General features: G+C 38.2%; 1 protein-coding gene across 1 annotated transcript in view; it reads right to left on the bottom strand.

The window, feature by feature from the left end:
• Positions 1-17,705, bottom strand: part of CPXM2 (carboxypeptidase X (M14 family), member 2) — a gene marked incomplete at both ends in the record, with an annotated part of 45,621 nt that overhangs the window by 12,805 nt on the left and 15,111 nt on the right. The window contains 3 exons of the mRNA XM_009700744.1: positions 1,559-1,647; positions 10,084-10,234; positions 10,754-10,838. Of these exons, the coding sequence (XP_009699046.1) occupies positions 1,559-1,647; positions 10,084-10,234; positions 10,754-10,838 (325 nt within the window). The remainder of the gene's footprint in view (positions 1-1,558; positions 1,648-10,083; positions 10,235-10,753; positions 10,839-17,705) is intronic.

Genomic DNA, 17,705 nt, shown 5'->3' with positions numbered 1-17,705 from the left:
CATGTAAATATTTCGGACTGTAAGACAATCCTGACTTCTGCATGCGAGGTACAGCGAGTGTTGCCACTGACTGAAAGAATCTTGAATGCTCTTTTAAGAGGAAAAATTGGCACTATAAATTTAATCTTCCTAAACAGAGAGTTCTATTAAAATAATCTGACACTGCGAAAATCCCTCCCTCTCACAAATACTTGATACATTGCAATGTAACTTAATGCTTCCAAAACATGGCCCAGGGAACACCGTCTCCTCCTCCTTCTTCAGTGTTCAGGACAAATAACTTCAAAGATCAGCATTTTTCTAAGACGGTTGGTAGTGAAATAGCTAACAAAACTGACAGTAATGCGCAGTACTTTTAAAAAATTAAGTTTACTCTGGAAACTGACAGTTATTGTTCCATTTTACACTCAGGAAAGAAATTAAGAAGTTCTAAGAATAGTTTGGGGGATATAAGACTTACTGCAATCTAACCCACAATTTTCAATCAGCAGCAGAACCTAATGAGAATCAACTGAGCTCTAAATAAATTAACTATTTTGACACAGAGAAAAACAGAAATTGGGAGAGCACAACGAAAGACAGTTCACAACTGACCAGCTCCCAGCCACAGTAGCAAATTTTCTACTTATTTGAAAAGTGGAAAAACATTCTGTTTTAAAGCTGCTTTTTTTTCCTGAAGATATTCCTAACCTGACCAACCTGTCTTCCTGCAATGAGAATCTAAAATACATTTTATTTTATTGTTCTTGACAGTAATTATGCCAATTGAGTTTCTACTTGTCTAATCTTTGTGCTAAGAAATATAGGCCACAAAATCTCTACCGAAATAAATGTGTGACTCAGTACACAATTGCCCAATAAAAATGAATGGTGATTCATGCAGTATAAATACACCGAAAATTCAGCACACAGTAAATGATTCACACACTTCAAGTCTAAACATATTATCTTTATAGTTGAAGAGAAAGCAGGCAGAAATATTTCTTTAGGGTAACCCACACCTAAGCCTATGGTGATATGAAGCGAGATTAAAAACAAAAACAACATGGCCCATTTGAAGTTAAAGGAACAAGATTAACAAGGCTGACTGATTTAAAATAATATCAACAGAATTTTTTTTCTAGAGTTTTTTGGTGGTTTTTTTTGTGAATTTCACAACTGTGAATACAGAATTAACCTTTGTATAGTTTATTCTGAAATACAGGAGAATTCTGATGGGTAAGTCAGGGTCAAGTCTGAAAGGAGAAACCACTGTAACATTCACTACTCATATATACATGGAAGTAAAATGATGGCACGCTATGTGTAAATATGTCCTTCTGTCATGTAGTGTCATCTGTTTAAGGTCAGATGATGTACAAATGAAGACTTTGGGATTTTAATAGATTGCTGCTTTTAACAGACTAAAATAGAAAAAAAAAAAAAAGATTTTTCAAATAGATTGTAGACATCATTTAATATTCTTTTTAACAGGTAGAATTCAGATTCCATAAAAGCTCAGAAGCCTGCACCCATCCACCCTCCATCTAGGAGGTCACACACCAGCCTCTTTGCCTACCTGTCTCATTTCCTTGTAGTTGTGATGCTTAAAGTCCAGATTATCCGTGGTTGTCATTTCATTTCTTCTGTGGTAATAATTATTTGGGTCTGAGAAAAGAAACGAAAGAATTTTCATGTGCTTATGAATTTCAAATATAAAGATGCTTAGCCATAATGCATGCAAGGAATGTGGAAATCTGAATTCCACTGTCATATATGTATTTAGAACAGGTTTGCAAAAGCAAAACTCAAAGAAACAACAAATTTGAAATATTTCTAATTACTGCACAAGTCAGCTCATATAGATCCAAACAGAAGCAAGGAGACAGCAGGCACCAGCTTGCTAGACAGCTACTCTGCACGAACAACTAAGCTTCAACAGAAAAGCAGAAGGGCATCCTTAGGCTACAAAGGAGGGAAAAAGACACTGGAAAATGATGAGTCAGATGCAAGACAAAAGAGTGGAAAAAAATCACATCAGAGGAAAAAGCCTCAGTAAATGTTTTATGTCTACTTGATTAATTTACTATTACAAGGAATTATCTTTTAGTTTTCTTGATGAGTATTTTCAGAGTCTATGCACTGCTTGCAAAATACAGAAAGGTTCTCCTGTGCATATTAAACATTCCTGATTATCTTTGTAGCCATTTTTTGTGGAAGTCGGAGATCTTTGTTACTTTAAAATTAGCATATTCATTTCTATACAGATATAATTTAGAACTTGTGTGTTTTGAAGTATCAAAGGAGAGTATGTGGACAGAACAAAAACTTTGTTTCCTTGACTTTCCAGGACAGTCACCTGGAAAAAAAACCAGACCAAGACTGCTAAGGCTCAGTTTTATATTTCCTAATATATGTGCTCCTAGGCTAATCTATTATGATCTATTTTTAGAGATAAACAAGCCTCTTTGGAAAACATCAGATACGTTCCTTAATTTGCTGTATCTGGGACGTCTGGAATTTTGAGTAATCATTTGTCAAACCAGTGGTTGTCAGGCTTTTATGAAAAACTGTTTCCCTTCGCAGAAAAATCATCTTCATTTGGTTTAAAATTATTGGGGAAAAAACCAAATATGAGAGGCTAAATATCATCCTGTCTTATTGCAACACAACCAAAAGACACTGTCTCTAAAAAATACTTTTTTAAACAGTATCACCTATCAGTTGTAATTTTTTTGGGGGAAAAACCCCATAATTATTAGTAGGAAGAATACATAGATACTATCCTGCAACAACAAACAACTAATGAAATTATGGAAAATTCATAACACTTAAAAATATCTTATGACTTAACATTTTTAAGCTTCATATTTCTGACATTAAAACCTCTAAATTCTCACATTTGCTCTTCCCATAAAATTCTAAAAGTATTTGGGCATTTTTCTTATGTGGAAGAAAAGCAAAATTTGAACTAATTACAAAATGAAAATGCAAGTTCCAGTAAGCTTCAGCGTAAGGTTACCCATGTTCTCTATCACTTATTTACACTTCATTCCCATGCTTGTCTCCAATTCCATTCCCTAATCTACAGCAGAAATACTGGAAGGTCAGTTGAACACTGCTCTACAAATATGACTGAAAAACATCAAAAAACCCATCTTGCCTCAACAGAAGCTGGTTGTTCAATGCAGTCTGTCCTTTCCAGTGACAATTTATTCTGTAACAAGATCACCTGGAAATGGATTTGAATTAGAGCCTAATCAGGCGAGGAAACAAGATTTCTTTGGTTATTAAAAAAAGAAGTTTTGAAGAATCAAGAGGGTTAAGTTTCACATAATTCACCTGCATTTTTAGGTCTTCTTTCCAACCTAACTGCAGGCTAAATTGTTGCAAGTCCACTGACAGCAATGATGCTGTACTAACCCTGCAGATGACTCCGGAATGCCAAGCCCTTAAAGGTCAACCCATGTTAATTCATAGAAATCATTTATTAATATATTGATGACCAAGAAATGGAAATCATAAAAAACCCACTTCTTCTAGAAAGCAACAATGTGTTTAATGCCACATAGAATATCTTCACCATTGTAAAAATATCCTTCTGTTATAAAAATATAAAAATAAACATCATAAAACTGTCAGGATGTTGAAAGCTTTCTCTATCACCATGAGCCAAAATATACAGCAACCGATATTTTTTCCTAATACTTTAATCCCATTCCTTTCAAAGTCTGGCATTTTTCCATACATCAAACATTAATATCATGAGAACGACTGTGAATGCTGCAGAGTTGGTGGAAACTTCAAAAAATTGTACAGTGGGAATGATTGTATCTCTGGTCCTTCCTCAAAAACAGTGCACAATTTGACAGCTCCCTAGAGAGTTAATACTCATATTTTGCCAAGCTCTACTGGGAGTCTGCTTGGATCACTGGATTTCTGCTGCAGAAGGAATACAGACTAGAAAATTAAAAGCTAAAATGTAGAAAGGCAAACAAGTCTTGTGCACAGCTGGTTAGGTCCACTTTGGCAAAAATTATTTTCTTTAGTAAAACAGAGAGTAAGAGATTAAGAAGCTCAAACCACAGAAGAATTAGAATTGAAATACACTCATTTATTCATGGCACTACTTCAGACAGTTTCTTTCTTCCAAGGAGAAAAAATCCTGCAAAAGTGTGACACTCTCATTTATACAGAGGAATATATTAGTTTTTTTCTACCACTAATCTATCTTCACATTACCAGTAGAGTTAATTAAATTTGTAGGTAAAGGTAGCTTGTTACTTTCATGCTTCTATTGTTTGTAAAGATGGACAAGTGACTAGGAAGCTCTAAAATGCCCAACTACTTTCCAGCATGAGAGCTCTGGGGACTGCCCATAAAAAGTACTAGAGAGGACCAGGTATTTTTTATGTACCTTTTTATAACGACCTGAAAGGAGGTTGTAGCACAGCTGGGGTCGGCCTCTTCTCCCAGGCAGCTAGTGAGAGGACAAGAGGGCATAGTCTGAAACTGCGCCAGGGGAATTTCAGGCTAGAAATGAGGAGGCATTTCTTCACAGAAAGGGTGGTTAAGCATTGGAATGGTCTGCCCAGGGAGGTGGTGGAGTCACCATCCCTGGAGGTGTTTAAGAAAAGACTGGACGTGGCACTTAGTGCCATGGTCTAGTTGACATGGTGGTGTTAGGGCAAAGGTTGGACTCGATGATCCCAGAGGTCTCTTCCAACCAAATCGATTCTGTGATTCTGTGACCAATTGTTCAGCAGTTTGACTGACAGAAGGGATTTGCTGTCAGATTACAGCTCTACACAGCACCTCAAGCAGTGGAGCCCTGATGATTCCAGTGGTATCCAGTTATTTTGCTAGCAACAACAATGTGTGTTGCTCTTTTTTTCCCTCCTTTAGTTTTCAGTGTTCTTCTAACTGGCACTGGAAAGGTATGGAGTGAGCTTTGCAATGACTTGAAGATGAAATCAACACTCACAAAACAATATTATCAAAATGCTCTCATTTAGTAAGTAAAACTTGCATCCATTCCCAACACGATTTGTTCATACGCTTCATTCTTACAGAAGTCCTACAGTGAGTTGTATGGTATCATACTGATGGAGCTCACAAGCTCAGAAGTGGTGCTCATATGGTGCTCCAAATAGAGGAGATAATGAAGTCAATCCAAGTGATTTAGCTAAGTTTTTAATAAAAAGAATGTTCTAGTCTAAATCCTTTAGACTGCCTGAAAAACCTCAACATACAATTCTGCAAATGACTGATTTTTTCATTTCCGTGTAATATAAGTGAATTTGACTTGTCTTCACAAAACTGAACATGTCACTGACAGCAGATGTGTAATCTTGAAAAAATCCACTGGCAGACATATCAGATGATCGTTAGTTTTTTTCCACGTGATCTATCTCATGGCAGTCGTAAGCATTAACATCACACATTAAATCAGCAATGAAATAATATTCTTCAACTATAGATGGATTCTCTTCTATATATGTTGATGTATGGTCATATATGGTCATATATCGAAAAACTAATTCCAGTTAGGCATAATGAATGATAACAACAGGTAAGAGAAAACCTAAACTCTTAACCTGCTTTTTAAAGGTTTTCTACCAACATTTGATCTTTCTAATGATTTCCTACAGTTTGATTCTGATAATAATGGTAATTCTGAGGATAGTTAATACTTCTTCAGAATAGTATACACTTCATTTTATAAATAAAATATGAAAGAAAACCTTTCTGCATTGCTGGGACATGTTACACATCTGTCTTAATGAATACGGAGAAACATAATACATTGGCCTTTTCCAGGGGAATTATTGAATTTGGTCTCATTTTTATTCAGTCTTTGCTCAGGCAAACTCCCCAAAAAGTTTTAAATTGCTCAAGATTAAGTTTTAGCTTTGCAATGATAAAACCAGTACACGGGGATAGACTGTCACTCTGAGCAAAAATTTACTCTCACAAGTAGGTCGCTGAATTTAGTACTGTTGTATACACAATCACTTATAATGAAAGATAATTGTAGAAAGTCACAGTTTTATACAAAATAAGCACACTTCTAGACTTAACCAGGTAGCCTGGCAATAAGAGACAAGCAATGAAAACAGGACTGAATGATGCATCCACTGCAAAACATACTACTCCATTACAGAGTAGTTAAAGTTCATTTTTTATCTTGGGTTGAAAGTGATGGCATAATCATGATACCAATGATAGTTTTCTATATAAGAATTATTAAAAATTAAATTTAATCACAAATTCATTCCATTAAAATAATTGCCTATTGCCTTGAATACTCTACTGTATAAATAAATGCATGAAGAGCTCAGCTAATTTTCCCTCTCCTATCTCTGGGTACTTTTGATCATATGCAGTTTCTTTTTGATTTTCCTTAGGTTTGAGAAAGAACAAGCAAGGAAAGTACATCCATCCCTCTGAGGCAATTGTAAAAGATTGTGCGTGTCAGTCTACATCTATGTAAATACCAACATTTTTGGAAACTGGAAAGGGAATTAAATGCTGGTGCTTTTGTCCTCTTTTTCCCTAGCGAGAAATGGCAGCACTGATCCTCTGCTATAAGTAGGAATTTCTGGCATCTTTCCTCCACAGCTAAGTATTTTTCCCTTGGTGAAACATCAAATCGCTTCTGTTCCCTGAAAGATGGTACTGACACAGTCGGCTAACACAGCTTTTTTTTTTTGTAGAGCTACTGTAATAGTTTAGAAAAGGCTTTTTGACAAAACTAGCCTACAATACACCAAAAATGTATGTTATGCATAATATATAAGCATTGCACTGATAAAAATTACAATCACCTTATATAATAACGATTAGATAATCAGTAACTTCTCTGTTCCAATTATCGACATAGTGTTTTCTCACAATATGTCCAACTTTTAGTGCACCTAGCATATGCAGCAGGTTTTATTAACAGAGCCCTACCCACAGGAATGGGTCCTAGCTGTCTTTAACCATTTCCATCATATTCTGCCAGTGCTAACAAGCTTTCCTAGAATATTAATACCTTATTCAGGCTTCTTCTTTATCTAGTATTCCTTTCCTACCCTCCCCTGTGAGCCTACATGATGGAAAGCTGATATAGAATACAGACTGAAAGCAAATCACTTAATCTATTCAGGGATTAATAAAGACATAAAGCCTAACATTACAAGTTTAAAAGACATGAAAAGAAATTCAGAGTCATGAAAAATGACTTACGTTCCTTCAGCCCCACTTTTTTTTCTTGGGGTATTTCCCTACGCCCCATCTGCCCGTGCATTGTCATTGCCTCAGGAAGACATGGTGCATGGGAGCTCTAGAACATGACCAAACTGCTCCTCCTGACAACTTGATTTCTTGTATGTTCGCAATCAGGCTGCAAATATCATCAAAACCACACCAGGCATTCAAGGAAACTGAGCACCGCGTAACTTCTTTCATAGGTCTTTGGAAAGGATAGAGGTGTGTGAACTGACAGAGCTCCACCTCCTAATTTTGATGAATTTTGAGAGAGACTTGCTCAGTGTTATGGAGGACACCTCTGTCAGAAAAGAATCCTTGATTTCTAGTTGTATAGTCAATACAGAGTTTGGCAGTGCTACCAAAGAGGCTGGGCCCATAGCCAAACCAGTCGGTTATCTAATTTGGAACCAGTAAGATGACACCAATAAAGGGTAAAGAAATCCAGATACAGGGAGCTGCAAAAAATAAATCATGTCCTACAGGAAGCAAACGTGCATGGAAAGGCCTCTGCAACCTGGGGAACAGCTTTGTTTCGAGAGCCTTGCGTGCGATGAATAAAATGAGCTAGAAGAAAGAAATGCCAGTTCTTTCTGAGCTAAAAAGACGGGTCAGCAGCTTATCAAAACCTATTAGTTCTTTCAGTCCAATTACATTTTGAACAAACACACCCCATTCCCATTGTGTTTCTCAATGAATGATTCCGGTATTTTCTTTTGGGAATAAACTGAATCAGCCACTGCAGGCAATTAACTCAATAAATGACTACCAGGAAGAAGCCCTGATGCTGTTTCCATGCTAATCCAAGACCTGCAAACAAGCTGTAACTGCAACAAATTGTAATTGCAACTCATTGCAACAGTGGTGGAAGTGGAGAGATGTTCTTACCTCGGTAGCACCTTCACCCACTGATACAGCCCCGTGAAGCTGAAGGGTGACAAATGCTAACGCTGCAAAGCAGAATTTGGCCCTGTATAGGTGTATACCCAGTAAGAAACTAGTGTAAATAACTGCTGCACTTAATAAAAATCACCTTTCCAAATATCAACGTTTTTGCTCTTTCCTATTTAAGTACAGTTTGATGGAATAGGAAAGGATCGTGAGAATTGCCCTACAAATTGCTCTCCAAAATTGTTGGAGTGTCTTCTCTGTTATTCCCTGGAGATCTCCATGTGCGTCCTGCATGCTGGTAAAGTCATGGTGCTGAAGAGAGTTATGCTTTTCCTTCAGCCTCACACCCTGTGTTAGAGAGAGTAGATCCTCTGCAAACCCACACAGGAATTTTGGATAGATCACTGCTCTCTCACAGCCCACCGGTCCTTTCAAGAGCTGAGGGGAAACTGCCTTTGGAATCGCCCCTCCAGGGTAAAAGGTACAGTGGGAAACAAGCAACCCACAAAGCTGGAGTTTTCTAAGCCCACCGTTGAAATAAATCAGAATCCTCCTGAAAACACGAATATTCACATCAACAGGACACCCCTGGTCACTGCCGTTCAAGTCCAGGATGTATTTGCTACCCTCAGAAGAGCAGTTGTCTAAGTGCTGCTAACTTTCATTGCTTCACGGTAACACACCTACAGATTAAGTTTTATGACAATATTTGCCCCAGACTTCTCTTTGTCAGAGAATTATCCCTTCCATGCCCCTGCTTATTTTTTTTTTTTCCCATGAGTATTTAAACATCTAAAGGACAAAAATCAGGCTACCTCTGCTTGGCATATGAAGACCCTACATTAACAGTGGAATTGGAGGCAGCAAGTCTCTGAACAGCAGCAGGAACTTATAAAGCAGTAATGATAGGCTCTGGAAAGGCAGTTCTCTTTCTGGCTTTAGTATTTCTGAAAATACTATTCATAGCCCTCTGCCAAAAAAAAAAAAAGAGAGAGCTATCCCCAAGGTGCCAGAGTTTAAGATCAAAGGAAAAAAAAAAGAAGATGAGAGATGTAGAATGAGTAGCGGGCAACTTAGAAATGGTTTGAACAAGAAGTTTTTCAAATATTTATATATATACATGCATATGTAGACACAAATCCACTATAAGACTATTTACAATGTGCTTAATAGTAACGTGGTCTTGCCATAATTGCATGCCCTTTTTTTTAAGTGGCCTTGTATAAGGTTTCACTTTGTATACACTCTTTAGCAAAAGCCTGATTCTATTTTGCACTCATATGGTAAGAGGAAGAGCTAACACCTGAAGCTTGTGCTAAACATCACGTTGTGTCTTTTCCGCAGTCTTTACCAAGATAGGACCATTTATCTTCACCTGAGACTTACCAGGGATCGTGCTGGATTCAATAACACTTGAAATTTGCTAGAAATTCGTTACATCCCCAACTCCCCTCCCTCCCCCTACAAGATAAGCACCAGTTCAGTCACAGTATTTGCCTTCAAATTAATTCAGGGAAACCCTACGACCTATACAATCAAATAATAATTGGAAAAAAAATTAAAAATCAGATGATATAATTATAATGGTTCTTTCTTGCCTTAGAAGCTTAAGACTTCTACAAGTGACTGTTCCGATATGTAATTCTATTGCCTCCCTAGTACCTGAGCACTCAGTAAGATTGATTGCACTGCACTTCAGCCCAAACAACAGAAAAAAATCTTGTTAGATCATCCATGCAATCTTGTTTTATTAATAAAGCCACTTATAGATACTATGCAGCTGCATTTGAAGAATTATCCTGATACTGTCCGTGTATCTGGATAGACATTTTTGTTTCTTTTTGCACAACTCCACTCACTAAAGACAGGTACTATATCAAAAACGAAGATATCCAAAGGAAATAAAATTTCTGAGTCTTGGCACAGGCAGCCATGTCAACATCAACTGAGAAAGACTCTTACCTGGCAAAGGACACCCTAAGATTTCCAGTCTCATACAGATGCTACCTTCTTCGAACCAGGACCGGGGGTTTATACGGATATAGCGTGCAACCAGTGGCACCGGCAACATATTGAGAACTGGGATCTCTTTCTCACTGTTTCCTTCAAAAATCTATGCAGGCCAAACATATGGAAATGGCAAGATCAGTTCTTCAAAATGTCTTTTAGCACTTGTGGTAATAGAAACAAATAAGGTTACCTGGTACAGCCCCAGCCTTGTTCTCAGGCCAGAACTGCTCTTCAAAGAGCAAAATCCCCGCATGCTACTCAGAAAGGGGCAAAGGAGTCAGAGCTCCATGCCCTCTCTCCAACAAAAGACACCTCACAGGCACCTCAGTACCAGCAGACTGGTGCTAACCCTTGCATGGGTCATGCAACAAGAAACATATCTCACCGCAGGCAGGACCACTGCCGGGTGCCATTCACACCCACAGGCAGACACAAGCAGATTTGTCATACAGGATATTCTGGGGTCCTCTCTGTGATCTGCTCTTAAAATTAGTGGGATCACTGAGAGATGTTGCCTTGTAGTCTTACGCTGACTAATCTGGCAAATCAAAACTCCATGTAGACAGCCCCCACATTCTCATCTCTGCTCTTCTTCATAAAACATCTGTTTTGTGATACTCACCACATCTCCAGATTCATTTCTGACAGCAGTCCATGCATGACTGTCATTGCTCACCAATACTCTGTAAGAGGTCACCCAGTTACTCCTTGAAAAAGACAAAGAGTATCTAAGTTATTTTTTCATAACTTAGAGCAACTGCAAATTGTGTTTAATGTAATAAAGCTTGTAAGACTGCTAGCAAGGGAAATCCCAGTTGGCAAAGTCATGTCAACACTCGGCTGAAAGAGTGACATGCAAATATAGATTCAACAGATAATTAAAAAAGCCTAGCACATAGAAGCAAAAACCAAGATAATATTCTGAGATTCCAGGAGGTGAGGGATTACAGTTCTCCTTTCCTCTTACATGTGGAGTTTGGGATAAACGGCCTATCTAAAACAGATGCATCCAGTTTCAAAAAATCTTACCTTTTCAGTTACAGAACATTTATTATTTCTGCTGTTATTATCAGAGAGGATGGGGAAAAAAAATCCTCTAGGATGAAAAGTCCATGAATTTCAATCAGCAAAATTTCCATTTCTTCCAATACAAGAATGACTGGAGCCTGCAGTCATTCTTGTATTTATTAGCAATAGATAGGAACAAAGAGACAATTCTGTCTCTGCACAGCAGAGATTGATCACAGTACTACTGCACTGCTACAATATCTAGATCAATCTTCAGTAGGCTGATCTTTCTAGTGGCCAGTTATCTGATTTACAGCAAAAACCCCTTTAATCTAAAAAACCAAAATCTTCATTCATACTTAAATTGTGCCTTGTCTGTATTCAGCTAAAGAAGAATATGAGGAGAAATAGATGCTACTTTCTATATTCTGAGAGGAGTTAAAGCTATGTAGCTTTTACACCGTCCAGGTGTTCCCCATGATAATGTGTATGCAGCTATGGAGAAGGTAATGCCCTGACTCTCCTCTCATATTTGTTGGCCTGAAAGGACTGTAGTAATTTTTTTTTTTTTTCCCTAACACCTTCCTGGTTTCAATAGGCAGTGACTTGGAGGAGAGTTGTGGCTTGGAGGTATCTTTGTACTGTAAGCTCAGTCTGGGATGATTAAATTCTATATTCATGTATATAAACTGATTGTGCATAACCAGCAGTCATCTAGAGCAGTCATCCTTGAAGATGGGTTCTTAGCTAAGCTACACAGTCAGCTTGCTGGGAGTAAAACCAGGGTAAGGAAAGCTCTTGAGACTAGAAAGAAGAATAGAGGCAATTTGGGCAGCTATAGGAGAAACATCAGAGCATAAGGATCGGAGAACAGGGAGTACCTGGAAGAATAGACACACCTGAGAGAAACTTTCCCTTGTACTGCACCCATACATATACAACTTTGTTGGCTTTTCTTTCTTTTAAAATCAACAAATATTAGCAAACTACCTATGAGCAGACACATTGACTCCACTGTGCTTATGTTTAAAGGGACAAGTTAGGCTTTATGTGTTCACTAAAAGAGAGTCAGGATTCTCAGACCAAAAAGGGGCAGGGGCAGAACAGCAGCAAATTCGTCAGCCACAAGATCAGCACAAGTTCACCCAGCTTTGTCTTGTCCAAATGAGAGGCCTTCAGATAATGCCTAAGTCAATGCATGGCAGGAGAAAATTTGTAACTTTAGATTTCTATCCACTATTTCATTTTCTGAGTAACAGCGGTCCCACTTACACATAAGATTCAAATTGATGTCAAGACTTACAACGACACCTAAACCCAAAGATTAGGTGAGTTTTTAGTAGGATTTAGAAAAGCACTTCTGTAGGTGGTATATTAATGCCCCCAAAAGTCAAAGATGAGATATCATGCAGTTTTGAAAAACTGACCAAACAAACCCACCTCTGTTTTACACACTACACCAGTCCTTTGCAAATGTTTCACCAGTTGTCTTCAATGAATAGATTTTGCCACTCATGTAAGTTTAAATAGAAAAATCTTGAATATTGCCAAGCAAACTGAACTTTTTATTATTTTATTGAAAAGATGAATTATGTCACTTGTAATGCACACACTACTTCAACATTTGTTAAACAACTTTAACAAGTTAGCAGCACTCTGAAAATACTAATTGTCTGCCTGTCTGTGGAAGACCTTCTGGGGTAGGGGATTTACTGGAGATCTGTGAAGAGCTATGCTGGCATCACAAGTCTTCGTGGCTGTAAAATGATACACAACAAAATAGACAGTGACTTCAGCGTGCTTCTTCCCTCAACTTCTCTGTGATCATAATTTGAAGGAAGGCAGATTTACTTATAGCAAAGATGGAAATCAAGAATTTTGGAAATGGCCAACATCAAAACTCCAGGAAAAGGAAGAATAGCTTTTTCTGATTGAAAAAAAAAAAAACAAACAAGCTTGAGAGCAAAGCTCACGGGTTTGAATAGGGGTGGTGGTGGTAGTGTACACATTCGGTGCACATAAAATGGTGTTGGGTCTTTTGTTGGTTTTTTGCTTTGTTGGGGTTTTTGTGTTTTGATTTTTTGGTTGTTTTTGTTTTTAATAGTCTTAGCCATTTTTCAAAATTAGGTTAAATGACTAAAAGAGGCAACGTCACTAACCAAATAACATCATTGCTTCTGAAGTATTACAGAACTTTTTTCACTTCAACTGCACAAATAAGATTAGGAGGGCAGTACTTCCATATTCATTACTCTACACCTGGAAAACAAATTCAAACAGGATATCACAGTCACATAAAACCAAGACAACAGTGGACATTCTTTATAGTTGAGAATTTTGTAAGAAAATCATGGCACATATAGAAAGTTTTAAAAAGAACCAGCTCCTTTTACTGGCATGAGAAAATGTTGCTGTTACACTAATATTTCCAAGCTAGGACTTTTATTCACCATATTTTCTCACTCCCTACTCTTACAAAGGCTTAAACTTCTCCCAAAGGAAAATGTGTACTAGTCAGTCTTGCACATTTTCCATCTCGGGTGGCAACAAGTGACAGGATTTTCAGAGGCAGTCTGCCAATTAAAATACAAATGGGACTGCATCCAGTCTCGTGCATTTGCAATACAGAAGGACTACAGAGGGTCATGGGATGAGATAAATCAGTGTAATGTATTAGGTCACACACCACATCCTATTAACTGTGCTTGCCTGTAAGGAATAAGCACTCACTTTGCATTTGTTGAGATGCAGAATAAAAACAACACAGGTGACCAGATCGTTCTCCCACTGGCACTAAATGCAAAACTGTCTCTGGTGGTTTAAATTTCCCCCCCTTTTTTCCAATGTCATAAGACAAACAGCTTCTGCCAATATTAAGAAGGTTGCTGTAAATTCAGATTCCCCTCAGAAATGGCATCTTCTGCCTTAAAGTCACATTCCTCACGGTGAGGAAGGGGAACTGTGCATGTATTCATGTGTTCAGAGTATCTGGAAACCTAGCGGAAGCTAATGCACAGAGCTTCTGACCCGGCAGCTGAATATCTTTAAATCTCAGATATTTCTACAGACACAGACCAGCAGAAGAGCATTCAACATCCTAAATCTTCTCGAAAGCTGCAGATTTTCTACACATGTGTGGCACAGGAGGTCTGATGCTTCCAAGAAGCAGATGGATGTGTTGCACATGCTCGGTTCAACAGTCAGTCTGTTTACAGTAAGCACAGTGCTTCCTGGAATTGAAGAGTTTAATAAGTACATGGTGCTCAGTTTATTCATGCAGACACAGAAATCTAAAGTTTCAGGGAAATCCATCACAGAAACACGACAGCTAAAGCAAAGTCTTGTGCTAGAAGAAGTATTGGGGAATGTCATCTGTGTTGTTACCTGATGACAAGAAGATCTATCTCTCTGGGTTTGGGATTTGCAGACATTAATTTCTGCAGCACGTCACATCGAATCTTTTCGGGGCCCATCAGCACTGAACAATAAAGCTATCTAAGGAAAGCTGAAAGAAAGCCATAAAGCTTTTCAGTACTTAGAATGTCCCTACCGTTGTTTTAGAGAAGCTTTTCTGAATTCACTCTATAAAAAGTCCCTGAACCTACTATTATATTCCTCAGATAAAAATACAGATATTTGTTAGGTTTATAGAGTCAAGGAGACACAATTCAGGGAAAGTCCTATGCCAGCATTCAGAAGAGAGTGCATTAATTATCAAGCTCTTTCTTGGCAGGAAGCTAGGCAATACAGAAGTTATTGCGTGACAGTACCTTCAAAAGTATTTGAGGTTACCTCTAGTTCATCATGCTCTAGCACAAAGTGCTACTTACATGACTGCCTCACAAATTTCCTCAATGCTAGAAAAGGATCACGAGATACAGATTTGACAGGAATCATTTGAATTCAAGTGCTTCCCATTAATAATCCTTTTTAAAATTCATGCCAGCCTGATCTCTGAAAAATCCTGTCTGAACACCAGCTTATCTGAAAAATCTCAGTATCTATTGCCAACATTAATCAATTCATTTCACAGAAAGTAAATGCAAAAATCAAAATATGATTCAAATTCACTTAATGTGGTGGATTTTTTAAATTGTTCTTAATTAGCTGATTTTTATCTGTAGTGCATTAGCTTTAGACAAGGCTTATTTGAACACCTTCGATTTTAAATTCAATTTCTTGTGATGCATGGAAATGTCCAGCTTGTCCATTTCCATCCATAAAGCTGAGGGATTAAGTGACTTGCCCAGGGACAGAGAAGAAACCTGAATCAAAGCAGAGAATTAAAAGCAGATCTCCTACAGCCTTGGCAGGTTCTTTTTGAGAGAGTGAGCTTTTCCTTATCTAACCACATCATCAGGCTTGAAAGACATCATGACAGCACCAGAACAACAAAACGTCTTGCTGCCTTGCCTTCCCCAATACAATTTGCTTACTTTTCTTTACGTGTATTAGACACATAGATGGATTCCAACTCAGCACAACACACAGCGAGTGCTAAATGAGCAGCAGTGGAGGGATGCCAGGCTTTTGGCTGCCCAGCCTCCAGCAGCTGAAACCTCTGACTATTTGGGTATGGTTTTATTTTGTTTGAACAGCATCTGCTGCATGAAATGTTTTAAGGCCAAGCTTCTCAATTATGGAAAGCTGAATAAGCAACAAGGGAAATAAATCTGATACTCTTAGCCTAGCCTCTAAGGATGCTTTTCCACATCACTAAAACCCTACATGATTTGAGATAAACGAGGAAGGTTGGCAGGTGCTGGTCAGCAGAAGCCCAAGCCCACAGTGGCAGAGACGCTGGGGATGAGACTAGCAAACATTGGCAGAGTTTAAGTTAGAATCATCTACAAAGGACCTGGCTCCAACTGACCATATTATTCTTCTGCTGTCATGATAATCTGATTTATGTGCATTACAAACCCCTAAAATTATATAGAAAATAGAACCAGACAGGCACACAGTTGTGTATCCTCCAATAATATATAAATGGACAAGCCAAAATACTTGAAATAGCGGAATCTCTACACCAAAAAAAAACGCTAGGCAAACCTTAGATTAAACTGTACTCATGCAACAGAATCAGCACGCCGGCAATTAAATGGCTTTCTGCTTGAAAAAGTAATTTGTAGTCTCATGTAATTAAATGTAAAACCATTAATATTAATATTCTATAATAATATTTATGCTGATAAAACTTTAAATTACCCACTGCCCAACAGTTTCAAAACTAAGCCAAGTCAAAAAATACTCAGGCTAACCACAGGTAGCCCAGCAAGTTTTACAAACTAATTAAAATAAATATGATTTAAGAGATGGAGCTTGACTAGCAAGCAAGGGTATTTTTTTTAATAATTGAAATCTTAGAATGTTTAATTTTTAAAATTGCTTCTAGCTGACTTAAATGAATCTACTGCTGTGAAATCCGGCTTTTTGGAGGCCCTGCGAAGAAAAGCTCAGGGCCAGAATTTCACTTGCTCAGAATGAATTAAGCACAGATTTTTCAAAGCTCTCTTCTCAATGAGGAGGAGTTGGGATTGCAAATGCATTCCCCACCCAATGGCTGCTACTTACAGCCAGGTTTTTACAAGATTTTAATCTCTGACTTTCTGACCTTTTCTAGAAAAATCCAGTGCCAGCTGTGGGTGTTTCCTCTTGCTGTTGTACATTCAAATAGTAATACCTGAAGGTGCCAGGTCTCCTGTTTGAGGTCAAAGACATCCTCTGCCCCAAAGATTTTATGGTCTTAACGCCTTCCATTTCAGGCCATTTTTGGCAAAAAGAGATCTGCATGTGTTTGAAATTCCTCCTGCACAAGACTGTCCCCTTTCATATCTTCTATATCTGCTAAACCCAACCAAGCTGTGACTCCTTTTCTTCTAAACCTCCTTTTGTGACATTTTCAATTTTCCATTCCTGTTTGTGCCTATCACACCTTTGTAAATCAGTCACGTATTTGAGGAGAAAAATCTGAACTATATAGGCACTGCCTCACTATGTCTTTGTGTCTCCTTGCCGTGAACGTTAAAGCAATGGAAAATGAAAAGTTCTGACAGTAACCAGCAAATATCGCCATTTGTGTGCACAGCTGGGAGCATATTTAAAGTCATGCTGAAGGGACTCACATCTACCAAGTGCACACAAAGAAGTGGCCAAGTGACGCTTGGTGCGTGCAGAAGGGATGCTGATTTGGGAAGGTTGCGCAGGGCATGGGTGGAGGGGAAAGGAGCAGCTGTCTGATGTCCCCTGAGTAGCCCCTCATGCGATCATTTGCATTGCAATGAGTCGTAATGCGCATGCAGCTGTCTGATGTCCCCTGAGTAGCCCCTCACGCAATCATTTGCATTGCAATGAGTCATAATGCGCATGCGAAACATACAAATCAAGGCTGTGATTAATAAGTGAAGGTAATCTGTTGCAGTACATGCCTATATTAATTTGATGTATCCTTTTCCTAAGGGCTTTAGCTCATTTGGTTTCAAACTGCACATTGTAGAAGCACAGAATCATAGAACTGTTTAGGTTGGAAAAGACCTTTAAGATCATCGAGTCCAATCGTTGACCTC

The sequence above is a fragment of the Cariama cristata genome, unplaced genomic scaffold, assembly GCF_000690535.1.
Source record: "Cariama cristata isolate BGI_N322 unplaced genomic scaffold, ASM69053v1 scaffold10005, whole genome shotgun sequence".
In the NCBI taxonomy this organism is placed as follows: Eukaryota; Metazoa; Chordata; class Aves; order Cariamiformes; family Cariamidae; genus Cariama; species Cariama cristata.
This window is presented reverse-complemented; position numbering and strand designations above follow the sequence as displayed.